The sequence below is a fragment of the Cervus canadensis genome, chromosome 4 (genome assembly GCF_019320065.1).
Source record: "Cervus canadensis isolate Bull #8, Minnesota chromosome 4, ASM1932006v1, whole genome shotgun sequence".
NCBI classification, from domain to species: Eukaryota; Metazoa; Chordata; class Mammalia; order Artiodactyla; family Cervidae; genus Cervus; species Cervus canadensis.
The window spans coordinates 53,272,753-53,289,676 of NC_057389.1; the positions used below are offsets into that span (position 1 = coordinate 53,272,753).

At 38.5% G+C, this 16,924-nt stretch overlaps 1 protein-coding gene across 1 annotated transcript in view; it reads right to left on the minus strand.

Moving 5' to 3' along the window:
- Positions 1-9,543: 9,543 nt before the first annotated feature.
- The window catches only part of KCTD16 (potassium channel tetramerization domain containing 16), a 286,438-nt gene continuing 279,057 nt past the window's right edge, over positions 9,544-16,924 (minus strand). The window contains exon 3 of the mRNA XM_043465114.1: positions 9,544-13,425. Within this exon, the coding sequence (XP_043321049.1) occupies positions 12,971-13,425 (455 nt within the window). The 3' untranslated portion in view covers positions 9,544-12,970. The remainder of the gene's footprint in view (positions 13,426-16,924) is intronic.

The following is a 16,924-nucleotide window of genomic DNA, read 5'->3' on the forward strand; positions in this document are numbered from 1 at the left end:
CTTCAGCTTATCCCTTCCCCAGTCTGGGTCTTAGCTTTCTCTCCTATATAAGGAGGGACTGGGCTAAATTAGCTTTTCAAAAATTATGGACTCATATTTTCAGAAACATCCTCAGTGAGAGAAGTCTAGGAGATTCTGGGTTAAATAAAGTTTGAAACTTCCTTTACTGTCTAACTCCCAGGGCTTCAAATGTGATAAAAAGCATTTAAAAACTAAAAAGAGAGGTATGTAAAAAGTTATATTTCCCAAACTGTATATCATCCAATTCCCTTTGTTTTTTGGCACATATCATGGGACAAGTGTTCTGCTGAATATACTTCATAGCAGCAAAAGGCTAAATGGTTTCTAAAGCCCCCCACCCAATCTGTAGAGTTCCCTTTTTCCCCCTGTATAATTTTCCCTCTTGATTAGAAAACATACTGAATGTTTAACTCTATAGGCAATGCCATAAAGGCTAAACAGGAAAAAAAAAAAAAAGAAATATATTCAGACTGTTAAATCCAAGCTCCTCTTTGAGATCTGTATTTTAGATAGCAGTAATGAGAATGAATAGGGATTATTAAACATCTATTTAATGTACTAGATACTGTGCTAAATGCTTTAATTGGATTATCTAATTTAATTCTCACAAGAACCTTATGAGGTGTCTATCATTTTTACTCCCTATTTCCAGATGAGGAAATGGCGGTTCAAAGAGGCTTGATAAATAGCATAAGGCCACCCAATTATGAAGAGGCAGCGGCAAGGCCTCAACTTACTGCAGTCTCATTCTAAGAATTTTAAATAACCAACTTATCAAGTCTCCTTATTTTGTACCCCAAGCCAGCAAGCTGCCACAACAAACCAGAAATAAACTAATTGCAATGGTAATTACCTTCCATCTAAAATTTTTGAGTTAGTGTTAAATAATGTTGAATCATCAGTCTCTCATGTATACTAAAAATAGATATCTCTAACAACTAAATGTTACCAAATGATTTATTATGATTGGTGCTAAATTACAATGTATATGAAATGGAGTCATTTATGCAAACACATAAAAAATAGTTACCTATTTCTGTAATTATATTCACACAAGAATCTGAAATATAGTTTCTGGTCTGCCTTGTAAAATATATCCACAGAATGACTTTTGTAGTTTTCACCACACAATTTTACAATACTGATACTGCACCTGTATCATTTACCATACCATAAGAACTAAACAGAATATGAAAGCAGTTAATAGCAAATTAAACTTTTTATGTCCATCAATGATTCCAAAGAAAATAGTTTGTTTCCATTGGCAGTGAGAATAGATGGTAGTAATTAGCATTGTAGATATTGCATACATAGATATGTATGTATATATTTATATGTTGCTCAGGGCCATTGTTCCATCACAGGCAGTTACCTTTTGGGTGGAGCAACGATTGCCAAAATGATGTGCAATTCCATTGGGACAATTAGCAGTGCTATCTTTTACCATGTTTCTCTTGCAAAACAATAGGTAAGAAAGAAATACAGCAGGCTAAAATCTAGTGTTCAATACCAAGGTAGAAACAGTTACTGAGTTATTAATCACAGTAGTTTATGTATATATGCTATTCACAGACCGCAGACATTTTGCTGGATAACCGAGCTGCTGGGAGTTGAGGACATGAAGACATGCATTCATGTGAGTCCATAATTAATGATGTTTATACTGTAATAAGCACATTCATTTTAACACCATTCAGTAAACAGATTCCTTTAAAGTCTGAGCTAAATCTGCTATCACAATTACACACAAAAAGAACCTGTAAACAATTTGACATTACACTTATGTACAAGTGAACTGCATTGGAAAGGAGAAGAGGTAATTTCAGTGGGTGTCACTTGGTATACATCAATGTGCAACAAACTGACCCAAGTCATCAAGCACTTGAATGAGGTCAGGAAAAAGTAACATGAGCAAGGCCCCAGTAGATCAACACTCAGGGTTAGTTCCAGCAAAATTCAAACTCCTCTATCTATGGTGACATTGCCTTCAAAGCATCCAAGATGGATGTCAGAGGAGCTTAATAATCCCTGGCAAACTGTACTTGGAGATACCCAACTATCCTAATCAACAGTCTTTATAAGTGTTGAAAGTGGTACTGATGCTATTGAAACATGTCAATTCAATTTGGACAAATGATTATGTTAGGTTCTATCCAGTGCTCTGTTGGTCCTGAAAGACACAGGGAACAGGAAATCAACTGAGGTCATTAGTTCAATTCCTTCAGTCAACACAAAGATTCTTGACTTTACAGACAAAGTTCCTATCAGAGAAACAAGGGAGATGCCATTGTTAATCTAAGTGGTGACCCACTTACAACATACCCCATTAACAGCTTTCAGCAGAACTCTGAAATGGGACTTCCCTAAGTTTCTGTTTCTGTGTTTTAAGTAGGATACCACTCCAGTAATTACCGAATCCATTTTCTTACATCAGAAACAGGGTAATGAGGGGTTTTTGGCACCCCCACGTCTCCACCCCTCATGTTTTACAGAAAAAGAAAAAATTAATTTGTCCTTTACTAAACTAAGCAGAGTATTCTAAGCAAAATCCTCTTGATTCAACAATCTCCTATAGAATAAAAATGAATGAAAGGAAAATGAGAGGAGAACTTGGAGCCAAGGTTGGTGTTAACCCCCTCCTCTGCTCTAAAATTTGGGAGGAAAACAACCATTACTTCTTCAAGTGTCCTTAAACCTAATTAAAACATGTGTGTAATTGCTACAAGATTGATTTTCTTTCTGGTGCTTTTAAGACCACATCTTCACGGATCCTCTGGGGGAAAAATAAATGAATGACCATACTCGATAGGTTTGCAAATGTTTCTGACTGTGTGAGCAAACCCGACAGGTCCCTGGGAGGAGGAGTCTGTGCTTGGACCATCAGTTGAGCTCTGGGTTGGGAGCCAGGCTGAGCTTCTAAAGGTATGGTCTTGTGTGCATACAAACTGATCCCAAGGAGCACCAGGGAAGCTCTTTTGCATAGGTTGGCTTAAAACACTTTTCATATTCTCCAAAATATGCAAAGCACATGGCAGTGAATGAAAACACAACTTACTGTATCCTTAAAAGAGTTCAAATTTCAGTCATTTGGTTGTATGCATGTACCATGCCAAAACAAATAAGTAACATTTTATTTCATTTAACTTTTTCTTGTTCTTTCTTTGAGCAACTATTTTGGTATCTGTATAATCAGGCTGAAAGGGTTACTTGTAGAAGTCTAGAAAAACGTTTGGTTATTATTACAATGTGCCCTTGAGCTTTAGTATATATTTACAATATGCATATTATAAATTATTTACTATAGTTTTTAAAAATATTAAACAGATAATTAGCTTCACCTACAAATATATAAGGCCACAGAGGCCCTCCATGAATGATGAAAGAAAAATCAATAAGATAGTAAATTAACCAATAGGTAGGTAGGTGAAGTACCATTGGCATGATAACTATTGGATTTGTGCCATCATGGACCCACATTTTCTTATTTGTTTCTTCCTAAACATCATCATGATCATTTGGTGGGCTGTATGTGTGCTATTGTTTAATGAACAAGTCTGAAAACACATAGTTTGAAATTCCAACAAATGGTTCAATTAAGAAAGCCAGTTTTTCCAAGTTTGACTTTTCCTTAAATACACTTTTGTTTGGTTTTGCATCCATAGATGTTAAACCTAGATATTCTAATCATATTTTCTGTACCATAGATATATACATATACTCATAGTGGAAAAGAATTTTGGAAATTAGAAGTATTTTAGACTCTCTAGGAAATCAAAAATAAATTATCAGTCTTTCAAACTCAAAATTCCAAACAGTTTCAAACTAAGATTTGCTTATGTGTATATATAAATGTATAGATATAGATATATATATATATACATTTAGATAGATGTACACACATATATACATATATACACAAAATTTATACATAAACACACATACACAACATACAAGTATATACACACTCCTCAACACACACACACAGTCATATATTTCAGTGCAGTTTCTTTTCTCTAGCTGCCTCTTTTTTCCAACTCAGAACAATAATGATAAGATGCCAGGGGCAGTCAAATCATATTTGGATTTCTGACCTGTCATGAACAAAAACTGAGACTGTTTAAAAAGCCCAAAGGTAAAAATGGAATATACATGCATGTACACATATGCACTCATATACAGACAGTCATTTTACCTCTCCTGAAACTTGCCCTGATCTCCTGTAAACAGCACAGCCAGCAGCTTGGGTGCCAATCTCCTGGCATGGAATCTATCTTACCCCTGTGGGTATGATAGGGCTTGGTTCTCACTAGATACTTGTTCTAAAACAAAGCTCTTGATGGCATTTTTACCATCAGGTACAGTCTGTGGTACGCAGCCCCCCCCCCCCACCCCCAGACTTGCTTCTCCTTGATCTCCTAGAGACGTGCATGTCTAGTGGAACTTACAACACAAAATAGCTAACAACTTGCAGGAAGAATGTCAGGCTAGAATCATCCTGGCTACCTTCTGCTTAGACCAGAAGAAGCTATACAAAGATGAAATCCAGAACAGAAAAGAGTTCATATCACAGGTGGTTGCGAGCCTTCAGAGTTTAATAAACCCAGATGAGAATCTGTCTCTGCATTGTCAAGCTATGTGCCACTCTACCTTTCCATGTCTCAATGACCTCAGCTGTAAAAAGAGGACAGTACCAGTGTCTGCCTCATTAAGTTACTCTAAGATTAAAGAAGATAAGGCATAGAAAACACCTAATAGAGTTTCTGGTGCATGCTAACAAATTCATAGTCTACATTATTCATAACAATATTTAAACCATAAGTCTCAAATGTTGATCAGAGCTACATACAGAAATAATGTTAACCCAGGATTTGAACTTGATCTGAATTCTCTGTATTCCAAGTCCAACTCCCTAGTAGATTATAATGCTCCTTGTGGTGACCAGTCCATGGTATGCATTAAGCAAATACCAGTGAGTGAATGCACAAATAAATGAATGTCTGACTTCAGTTCTCTGGTCTTCGGTTTCCCTTGCACAAACTGGAGGTAGAATGGCTGGACCTTTATTCAGTCACTTGGATGTGAGTTTGATAAATTAAAAGAAAAATGTCAAATGACTTAAGATACAAACCTGATTTGTGCTCTAATGTAGTCAGTAACTACAAATGGAAAAATAAGATTCAGTAGCTAGGGACCTGTGCTTAGATTTGTCATTTCTCTGAAAACAAGAGCATGGGGGCCATCTGTGTGAGTCTGACGATCACATTTTCCAAGATATAAATGTCATCTTTAGTGAAGATATTCAACCCAAAGTACACAGTGAGCAGTTAAAGATGATAAAACTGTTGGCCTGTTCTAAGCACTCTTGCCCTGACTTTTCTGTTTCATTTCTGAGACCACCTTGCTGTATATTGTTAATCAGCTTGAAAGACATCCTTAATAGGGTCACATGAACTGAATATGCTCCCAAAGTGCTTCACAACACATTTACTTGTTTTAAGGTTGATGACTTCACTGAAGTATCATTTTTCTGAGGCAGAGAAAGACTTAAATAGAAGACAGATTTAGACCCTAGACCTGTCTCATCACTACTGGAATCCTGGAAAAAATGACATATTTCTATCTAAATCTCAGCATTCGCTTCTATATAAAAGGATAATAAATAGAGCCTATACATATTACAAGTGGTACAAATTATTGTTCATTTCATTTTATTTCTTGATCCAGAAGTCTTTCTCTACATGGTTAAGAATGGCTTGGAAAATTGGTACCAACCCGTAACTCAGGGTTTCTCAGCCTCAGCACTATTGACATATTGACATTAGGGTTAGATAATTCTTTGTTGTGGGGGTTGTTCTGTACATTGTGGGATGTTTAGCAGCATTCCTGGTTTTTACTCACTGGGTGTTGGTAGCACCTCTCAAGTGAGAACAATCAAAAACATCCTCAGACATTACCCAAAGTCCCCTAGAGTGCAAAATCACCCCTGTGTGAGAGTCATTGCCTTAAATGCACATAACCCCCAAATCAGAGGCTTTCCTGAAAATGTTTCTGTCTCTCACACACAAGTTAACCACTGACCACTGGCTGCAGTTGAGAAAAACTACTAGTGATCAATGTGAATTCCATGCATATTTTAGCTTTCAAAGCTTTCTTTTTCTTTCCTCCGTGGTGGCTCAGATGATAAAGAATCCACCTGCCATGCAGGAGATGTGGGTTTGATCCCTGGGTTGGGAATATCCTCTGGAGAAGGAAATGGCAACCCACTCCAGTGTTCTTGCCTAGAGAATTCCATGGACAGAGGAACCTGGTGTGCTGCAGTCTGTGGGGTGGCAAAGAGTTGAACATGATTGAGCATTTAACACTTAAGTTGAGTATGATGCCACTAGTGACTATATAAATGAAAACAAGTTTTGGTTTTCATCCAGAAATCTGTAATGTTTGAATTTTGTATCAGGAGATCAGCTTTCTCAACCTTCTCAGGTATTCATACCCACAGTAAAGACAAACTACTGGGCTGAATTAAAAGCTGTTAAACTTTGTAACTAGAGACTTGAATAACATTGAATATTCCTGCACTTGAATAGCATTACCATAGACACTAGTTACCAACCCAACACTGACGTAAAAGTTGTACGTGTGTATACCTACCCCCCCCCCACACACACACACAATTATAAAGCAGTTCTCCTCCACTACTGAGTTATGCATCAATCCTCTTCCATTTGTGATGGATGAAGCCAACATCAGCAGTGAGAGTCTGAAGTTATGTTGATTTTTGTTGTGCAAACGCAGGTAAATTAGCTAAAGGTCAATTCTAAGAATAAACTGACAAGATGGAAGAGGTCGCTGGAGAGAGGAGACTTACTAAATCCTCCACTTGGCAGTTAAGTGCTTTTAAAAGGCTGATTAACAGGAAAATCACCTCCTCCTTCCTCCAGGACAAACCCCTTGATAGTCATTGGACTGGGACACATTTTTCTTAAGCCCTTTAAAAGTAAATTCCCAAAATAAAGCAAAGAAGATAGTCTAGGAACTAAAAATTCTTTACCCAATAAACAATACAACTTTTTCACAAACAAGAAGAACATTGTTTAAAGTTTAGAAAGCTGAGGAATAAAAAGATCCATTGGGAAATAAAGGAGGGAAAGGATACTAAATCCAATTTAAGATTTTAAAAAAATTCTTGGCCAAAATAATTTGTGGTTCAAATGCATTAGTTTCGCTGACCATTCTTCACTTTCCTTTGATAGTAGTTTTTACTTAAATATTAATTAATGATTATGACAAGCATGAATTTAAGTCATTTATTCTCTGTTTATTGTAGTGGGGTGGGGGGGCAGGATTTGGTACCTCTCCAGTTATTCTGTTATATGGATAGGATCAACTGGATCCCTTAAAACCTCCAAATTTGTTTTTTTTTTTTTTCTTCTGAATAATTACAGTACAGCCATCTCTCCTAGTCAGAGTGACTGAAAATTCGAGAACTTCATATCATTACAAATGAAATTTTTGAATCCACTCCCTATTTCTTTTTTTAAATGCATTCTTCTTTATGGATTTTGCTTTACATTTTTAGTTAATGTTGAGGTTCAGAGTCATCAACTCTCTGAGGGTTTCTTAATACTGCTTGAGTCAAATTGGACAAAGTAAGCAGTACAATGACTCAGGATTTTCTTCATGATATAGCTAAATTCACTCAACATCCCATACTCATTTTGGTGGTTTGTATGTGCAGTTATAGGAACCTCTTTCGGGCCACACACTCCACTAAATTATGGATCACTCTGAGGTTCCTCTGATGCAAACTATAAATGGGCCTAGAGATGAACAACTGTCTTCAGAAAAGGGCATTATCTTTGTTCCCTGTTGGGTATCATTAGGACACATCTCACTCAGAGATATGCTCCCATCTACCCAGTCATACAACTATAGTGATGCAGGTTTTCAGTTTGGGGACAAAAAGGTACAAACATCAAACATACACAAAACGGAGAGGAGGTCATGAGTGACAAGCAGATGAAAGGGCAAACCAACTATAGAAATCTGCCCGGCCCTAGTCCTAGGATGTTCTTCTTTGGATTTTGTTTTGTTTTGTTTTTTCCTTAAGATAATGAATTATGCATGCTCTGACTCATCTGTAGTAATATGTGAGAGGGAGTGCCACTAGGAAGTAAGAGGAATGGTGACCTCTACATAGTCCCTAAACACCAGAGTTTCTCAAAGGAAGGTCCACAGACCATCCCACAGAAATCATTAAGGATGAAAGCCCTAAATGCAGGTTCCTTGGCCCCCTTTGAAGTTTCTGGATTAGACCTTCTGGGAATAGGGTCAGGGATCTGCATTTTTACAAGTGCTACAAATGACTTTCCACATGCTGAGTACTGGAAACACTGCCAACACTTCTGCGATGGAGGTCACTGAGGGATGAATCTCCATTACAGTGTATATGGCAAGATGAGAAAAACAACATTTCAAAGTAGCTTTGTGCTTGCATCGCAAAGCTGTGATTATTAAAGCTTAACACTCTTTTTCTTTCAGCAGGGGTGGAGAGCAATAACCATTTCATCTAAAATCAGAATGATGAAGGCAATATAAATCAAACCCATTTCAGCAGGTTTCATTTGGTCTAATTTCTCTGCAGATATTAATCATTGTACAGTCCTGTACAAATGACATCTAACTTTATTTTAACTCAGAATACAGAATGCTCACTCTAATGCTGTCTCTCGTGTATTATTTTGACAATATAAAAGAAAATAAATAAATTGGGTCATCAAGATTGCAAGATGCCAACAATACCAAGACATTAAGAGAGAAACAGCCCATGCTGACCCTATAACCAAGCATGCAAATTGGCAAAAATATTTATCTGTCATGGTCATGGGGGAAAATAACTCTCATCATTTTTCCTCTGAAAATTGCTATGTCACATGGAAGTTGACAAAGGATTCTTCCTAAAAGTGTGTAGTCTTAACTCTAGGAAATATAATCCAGATGACCAAGACTAGTCAAGTCCCACTGTATGATAGAAAGTGCCAGAAAATACCAGCGTTTAAGTGCTCTGGGTTAAACCACTATGATAAATACAAAGTTGAAAAGTTGAAATTGTAACAGAGAAAAATATATGAGAATCAAAGTTTGTCTCCCATTTTGGGAATTGGTGTCAAGTAGTTTTGCAAAACACCATGTATGCCTTTTCTTTGTCTCACTGCAGCCTGTTTTGCTAGGTACCAACAAAGCAATAATCAGAGAGGAATCTAACCCTGAGAAGCAAAGTTAATCCAGAAGCTCAAGCAGTAGTAACTAAGAGGACCCAGCGTGAACAGTACACATCTGTGCTATGGGTAAAGGTGTCTGTGAATCAAGCAAGCAAGGTGCCCATGAATCAAGCAAGACCAATAAAAAAAAGAAAAATTCCCTGTTAGCTCCCCTTTTATACATGTGCCCCTGCCTCACATGAATCAGTCGGGAGTAGACATATTATAGCTATGGAGGAATAAAGAACAAAGGGAACACTTATGATTTGTGCATTGTTCCCCTTTTATTGTAATTCACCATGCATGCATTTCCAGGAAGATAACTGTGCCTACAAGTACAAAGGATAACAGCACAGCATATTTTGGAAGCCACTTTGTTGTTTTACGGCCACATCTCAATGCAATTTTTTTCTTAGCAGAGGGAGGGAGAGCACACTACCACCATGATCCAACAGTTTTATTTTCCTGTCTTCCCCCTTTCCTGCTGAATACAGATCACTCCCTCTTTGATAGTGGGTCAGAGGACTTTATAAATATAGTTCTTACTTCAGAACACCCACATACCATAGAGAATGACCTCCACAAGCTCACTGGATTTTAGCATGGCAGAATTTTCCAAGGTCTCTGTGCATATGATTCCTCATTGATTTGACCCATTTGATGCTACTAGTCTCTTCAAATCAGCCTTTGTCCTCACCAGTATTCAAGAAGCAAACCATACATATTGTTCTGTCTAGAAATGAATTAAAAAATTCTTGAAACTATTTTAAGTTTGAGGAAATGAATATGATACATGGTGCAGGGCCACTATAGCATTTAATCTTCTAATTCACTTACCCAGAATTCATTTCCAGTGTTGTAGGCCACATAGCCCTCACTTCAATTCCACTTGAACTAGGACTGAAGATGTGCATGGACCTGGTGTCTCTGTAGAGACTTTTACTAACCAGGTCTACAAATCTGCCTGCAGTGCAGGAGACCCAGGTTCAATCCCTGTGTTGGGAAGATCCCCTGGAGAAAGGAATGGTCACCCACTCCAGTATTCTTGCCTGGAAGATTCCATGGACAAAGGAGCCTGGCGGGCTACAGTCCATGGGGTCACAAAGAGCTGGACACAACTGAATGACTAACTTTAACTGTTATTTCCATACCAACAACCACACAAAGGAACACACTGTTGCTGTTTCAGCTATGTGAACTATTTGGTTTGAACTGACCCCAATTAAAAATGTTATTACTTTAAACAGACTTGCCACCACCAGTTTTGTTTTCTGGGGGTATAAAGACAGCCTAAACAGAAAAAAAAAAAAAAAAAGACAGGTCAAAGAACAGAGAAATGCCATTAACATTTTCTTTGCAATGTTTCATTTCCTATTTAAAGTACATACATAGTAGGAATAGTGAGTTGATGGCCATCTTACTAGTTCTCCACTTCTTACTAGTGTGTTTCTATCTTGAAGCCATTACAATCAGGTCTGAAATTTAAGAAAGTTGGGACTCTGGCCATTTTAGTTAGACCCCCAACTCTTTGACAGAACTTCCAATAGGACCATAAGAATCATTTGGGCAAAGTGAGTTTGGGGATATTTTCACCAAATTCAACTTCTTGACCCATTAAGTTCTATGATCCTTTGCAGAATCTTCTATTACCAATATGACCAATATGAAATGGTATAAAGAAACACTGAAAACAGTAAAGACATACTGGTAGACTGTACAAAGCTATGTTGTAGTTAAGATCAAGTGTCTGCTGATACACTAATGTATGAAAAAACAGCACTTAAATTCATAAATACAATTATCTTACAACACAACTCCCAAAATGATCTTTCTTTTTTCACTTCAGCAAAATTGTTAAGTCCATTTGAACCATCAGGACAAGAAAACATTGGCTGAGTCTGTTGCCCAGGTGTGAAGGTAAGAATTAACAAAAATTCAGAAAGCTATCCATATGTTAATGAGCACTAATAACAAGTATCAAGATACACCTCTTACATAATAATATGCATCAATGAAAGATTTCAATGGGAAGCAATGGGTCACTATGTCTTCCTCCCATAGACATCATCCAGTTGCCTTTATTACCTGTGGTACATATACACATACCCACACACACACAATTTAAAAAAAAAAAATAGGAGTTCTTGGCACACAATTAAGGATGGGAAAAAAATATTTTTTCAGTTCCCGCTGAAATGCATGAGGAATGCTGAAAGTCAAATCTTGCCCTTTAGTCTTCATTTACCACAAATCTATGAAAAAAACTATGAGTACATTAATAGAATACAGAGTCACATGGATGGATGGTTATTAACAGTTTCTTTTTGGTTGTGTCCATACAGGTCAAGGATGTAAACAAGAAAGACCGTTTAGAAAGCCCAACTCTTAATTTCAGAGCTTCAATTATCTAGTTGGGTTGTTCAAAGACATCAGAGAAGTGACAGCCAAATTCTAGTATGGACACAGCCAAAGCCCAGATTCCAGAGGCAAACAAAACTGGCTCCAAGGAAGTAACAGTGAAGCACTGTAGTTTTAAAAAGTTATAAGAAATTATTAGGGGATGTGTGAAATACAACTTCCCCTTAAAATAAAAGGCTGGACCCTTATTCAAGTACTGTGTGCTGTTCTTACTGCCACAACTACACAGGAATGCAGAGAACTTAACATGGAGTACGTGGAAAGGTCACACCATTAAAACATGGGCAGAAACATTGACAGAAGAAAGGTAATTCAGCTCAGGGTAGAGAAGGCTGAATTGGGGTCATTTTGCAGGAATTTTTGTGGATACGGATGTTTGGGTTTTTTAAAATACTAAGAACATGTGACTAGCTCTTCTCACCTTCTCCTAGGGCTGAGAGAGAGCAGTGCAGTAAAATGGAGCCTGAGGGTGTTCATTTCCAAATAAGGGAGACAATTTGCTGATGATGGGGGTTATTAGATGTAAGGAAATGATGCCAAGAGAGGCTCAGAAATCTTCCCAGAAGGGTTTTTAAGAAAAAAGCAGAGGCTCCTGTGGCTGAAGGACTCTAAGAGGGCGCTGCGGGGGGCAGGAACAACCCCTTAGGAGGCCCAGGCCCTGGGGTCATGTGCTCTGTGTGTATATACATACTTGGTTGTGCTTCTGTTGCACAGATACTCATGCATACGGAGTCAATATAAACTGGCACATAATCAATTTGAGTGAAAAGTCATATAAATCTGCCACTTTCCCCCCATCACCCCAGAAACAAAAGGAAAAAGGAAAATTTAAAAATCCAAACCTATGGCATTGGGCCAGATCACTACCATAATTTTCATTCAACGGAGGGAGGTAGAAGAAGAGAGGAAAAACCCAGTTTGGGATAAATGATTCCCAAGGCCTCTCAGCTGTTCTTACGTCGCTGGCTCTCATCTATAGACAAGATACTCAGCACACGGGGCCAAGTTAACAAACAGACAAAGAACCAAAAAAAGAGAGAGAGAGAGAGAGAATTTCTTATACTTCCACATCTGGAAAGAAATCTACCCTGTGGATTGACATGTTAAGGTGAACTAGGTAAATAGGCAGTAGTAGATCAATGGGCTATTGTGTTCTAACAAATGTGTATTGTTAGTTGTTGTTTTATCTTTTCAAATATGGATTTCTTTCAGGAGGTTTATTTCAAAACGGTGACACACTGTTTTTTCTCCCACCCCCACCCCCTCATCCGCCCCTATAGATGATACTTCCGTAAAAGTTCAGATTGCCAAGGGTGTTTTCTCTCTGGGAACCTATCTGGAATTTTGATCTTTAGGAAATCCTGGATGCATTTCTCCAGCTCTTCCTCAATTGACAGCTTTTCCTTAACAGCTTTTTTTTTGCTACTCATGTTCGACTCCCTGGAGCTGGAAGTCAGAGTCCGGAGCAGGTCACTTTTCCGTCGCATCTCTGACTGCTGGATCAGCTGGACGGGGCCCTTCTTGATGGGACGGTCCAGAGTCTGGATGTTGGTCTGGCGTGTCACGGGCCCACAGATGACTGTCTCCTGGGGAGAGCTGGCCTCAGACTGGCTGTCGCAGCTGGAGGTGGAGAGGTCGTTGCAGGAGGTGCCGCTCTCTCCTTCTTTGTCACCCTTACCGTTCTTGCAGCAGCAATCACAGTGCGACGATGACCACCTGGAAGGCTCACCTGCAAAGAAGCACAGGACCCAAGGAGTGAATGTCAGGCAGCTCAGCTTGGGGTAGGAGCACTGCACATCAACACACACAGACACGCTTCCACAGCCGTGTCTTTAGAAGAAGCAGGACAGCACACAGAATGGGTTGCAACAGGAGTACCCGCCAGCCGAGTTCACTGAGGGAAGGAAGTTCATAAGGGTAAGCTGCATAAAGGGAAATACATTCTAATGCATTAGTCCATGGAGTCGATAGTTACTCAGCTGCACAGTGTCACCACTAACTTTGTTACCTTGGCAGACCATTTAATTCTTAAAGCTTCAGTTTCCTCATCTGTGAGAGGAAGAAAATAACTTCCCTACTTTCAAGAGTTGAAGGGGGGAATTAGATAAGGCAAGTGAAATTCTCTGGGAGATAGTGAAGGACAGGGAAGCCTGGAATGTGGCAGTTCATGGGGTTGCAAAGAGCTGGACATGATTGAGCGACTGAACAACAAACAACAACAAAAATGAAATTTTAATGCAATGTGTGCCACACAATAAGCACTCAATATATGCTAACTGACTTTACCGTGGCTGATGTTAAGCCCTAATCCTATGCTCCATGTTATTGCAGTCAGGTAAACAGGGAGATTCTAGAAGAGTGGAATGACAGCTACCACTCAGGGAGAGCTTACTTTGTACAAACCCACATGTAAGTTCTTCGCACCCATTAACATACTAGACCCTCATGACAATTCTAAGATGTCAGTATCTCCATCCCCAGTTTCCACATAAAGAAACTAAAGACTTTAGAATTTTAGAAACTTGCTCTAGGATTTCCCCAGTGGCCCAGTGGCTAAGTATCTGCCTGCCAATGCAAGGGACACAGGTTCGATCCCTATTCCAAGATTCCACACTGTGGTGGGGTAACTAAGCCATGTGTCACAACGGCTGAAGCCCATGCACCCTACAGCCTGTGCTCTGCACTCAGAGGAGCCACTGCGATGAGAAGCCCACAGACCATAACTAGAGAGTGGCCCCTGCTCTTGGCAACTAGAATAAGCCCTTGCACAGCAACAAAGACCTAGCTGCAGCTCCCCAAAAAGAAATTTGCCATAGTTTGTTCAAAGCTGTGCAATTTGTAAATGGCAGAGCTGGGATTTGGAAACAGGTCTCCCAAATACTATAACTAATCTGTCTGTAAAATTCATGCTTCTCTTTCAAAACAATTTTCAAAGTATCACTTCTCTCTGAAGTCCTTGTTCACCTATCCTCAGAAATAGTTGTCAATTTTTCCTCTGAGTTATGATCTTCCCTTGTAAGTGCCTCTATTATTACACATATCACATTTTGTTATAGTTATTTTCTACCTTAGGCATCTCAGCTATTATACCATGAGCACCCTGAGGTAGATGCAGTGAAGAGTTCATTGTTGTCATACCAGAAAAGGCTCCAGTAAGAGTATAGAAATTAAATAATTCAATAATTATTATTATCCTAATAATTATTCTGAAATACCTTGACCCAGCCATACCTGAAGCTAGACCTTTCAATGAGGTTTCACTTATACAATCCACTACATTATATTTAAGCCAGTGTGAATTCCTCTCTCCCTGTTTCCCTGAGTCTTGATTCATAGCAGTACATTCAGCTATTTGGAGCAGAGCCATTTTTTAGATACTCAATTGGTGGCTCCCTAAACTAGGAAATCCAGAGTCACTGCGCAAACAATTTCCTGAGCTTAAGTCATTGCTCCAAGCCTTCCACTCTCTACATAGCCACAGTCTTCTTGGAGTCATAAACCTAATACTGTTTACTGATCAGATGTTATACACTGGGCACTTCATATATTCATTGTACTAATGCCATGAAAAAATTAAAGTGAAATCAATCCACTTTATGATGCTAATATTAAGGGCAAAGTTAATGTGGTACATTTATATGTTTTAAAAGGGATCCAGTTTAGATTTGCACTATATCTTATTCTCATAAATAATGAGTCACATGATAATAAGATCCCACTTTGTTATCATTTCTAATGTGGTCAAAGTAGAGGAACCTTAGGATGGAAACTATTAGGAAGGTTATATCCTGTCATCTCTTACAATGTCTGCCCTCTACATATCTAAACCATTTAAATATTTATAACAAGTTATACATTTTTCCTCAGAGATGGTAAAAAAGAAAGTCCCTATAAATCACAATGCCAAAAGGATCTCTAATATATATTCGCTCTTCTCTACTACTTTTCAAATGTGACTGAATATTCGTTGTATTTATATACCCATCAAACAAAATGCAACAATCCAATTAGCCAGAAGGAATCACCACAGCAGTAATGTCCTAGTTATCACAGGCTATTACAAATAAATATCTTCCACGCAACAGAGAAACTATTCAATATGTGCCAGCTGGTGACTGAAAGTATCAGCTATAGAAAATGGTTTCTGTCTGCCAGCCCCGATTCTGAGGAGGATGTTTTTTGTCCTTCAGAAGGTAGAATTTGCCTCTGCCTCTCCAAACCTGGTCATCCCTATACTAATATGATTCCATGGAGAAATGGCTCCAATGAGTTGGCTCAAGGAAAAGTAACACCAACCCAGGACTGATCTAGTTTGATCTTTCTTGAGCAAAATTCAGAAACTGAACAAAGCTTTAAAAGAAGAAGGAAAAGGAATAGGAGAAAGACAGAAAAGAGAAGAAAAAGATATGTTGGAATACACCTGCCTATAACCTTAAAACAAGATGACAAAATATTTTGGCCATAAACCCTCCTAAATCAGTAGAAATACAAGCCTGGGCGACATGTCTGATGGCCCAGTGATTAAGACTTGATCACCCAATGCAGGGGTGCAGGTTTGATCCCTGGTCGGGGAGCTAAGCTCCCATGTGCCTTGTGGCCAACAGACTAAAACACAAAACAGAAATACTATTGTAACAAATTCAATAAATATTTTTAAAATGGTCCACATCAAAAAAAAAAAAAAAGAACAGGCCTGCATTTCTCTGTCCAACAGTTACCTTCCTCTGAAAGTCTTTCTATTCAACGGACATGGAGGGGAACCTGAGGCTTCTTTTCTGAAAGGCAGTCTAACAACACGAACACCAACATGTGAATGAGTCCTGTGTGCTCATGTGGAAAATTGCACGCAGCCCTCCACGACCTATCCAAGCCAAGACCCTGGCACAGATGCATTATTTCTGCCCTGAACTTCTGGGATCATCATGGATTTAAATGTCGGTTGGGATCCACCAGCTTCCAGGCAAAGAGAAGTATTACTTTCCACTAATTCTAGGCACTATCACTATTAAAGGGAAATTAAACAGATTAATTTTAGTGGAGCCCATTATACTTCCACATGTTTCAATATTTTATGAGCACATCTGAATGTTTTACTACTTTGGAAAGGTAATTCATAAGATGGCTTCTGAAGTCTATATATTAGTTTGAAATCAAGGAAGAAGATGGTATTAATACAGTCCAGTTAGAAGTGCAATCTGAAGGGTCATTATAAAATCTGAAAAATAATC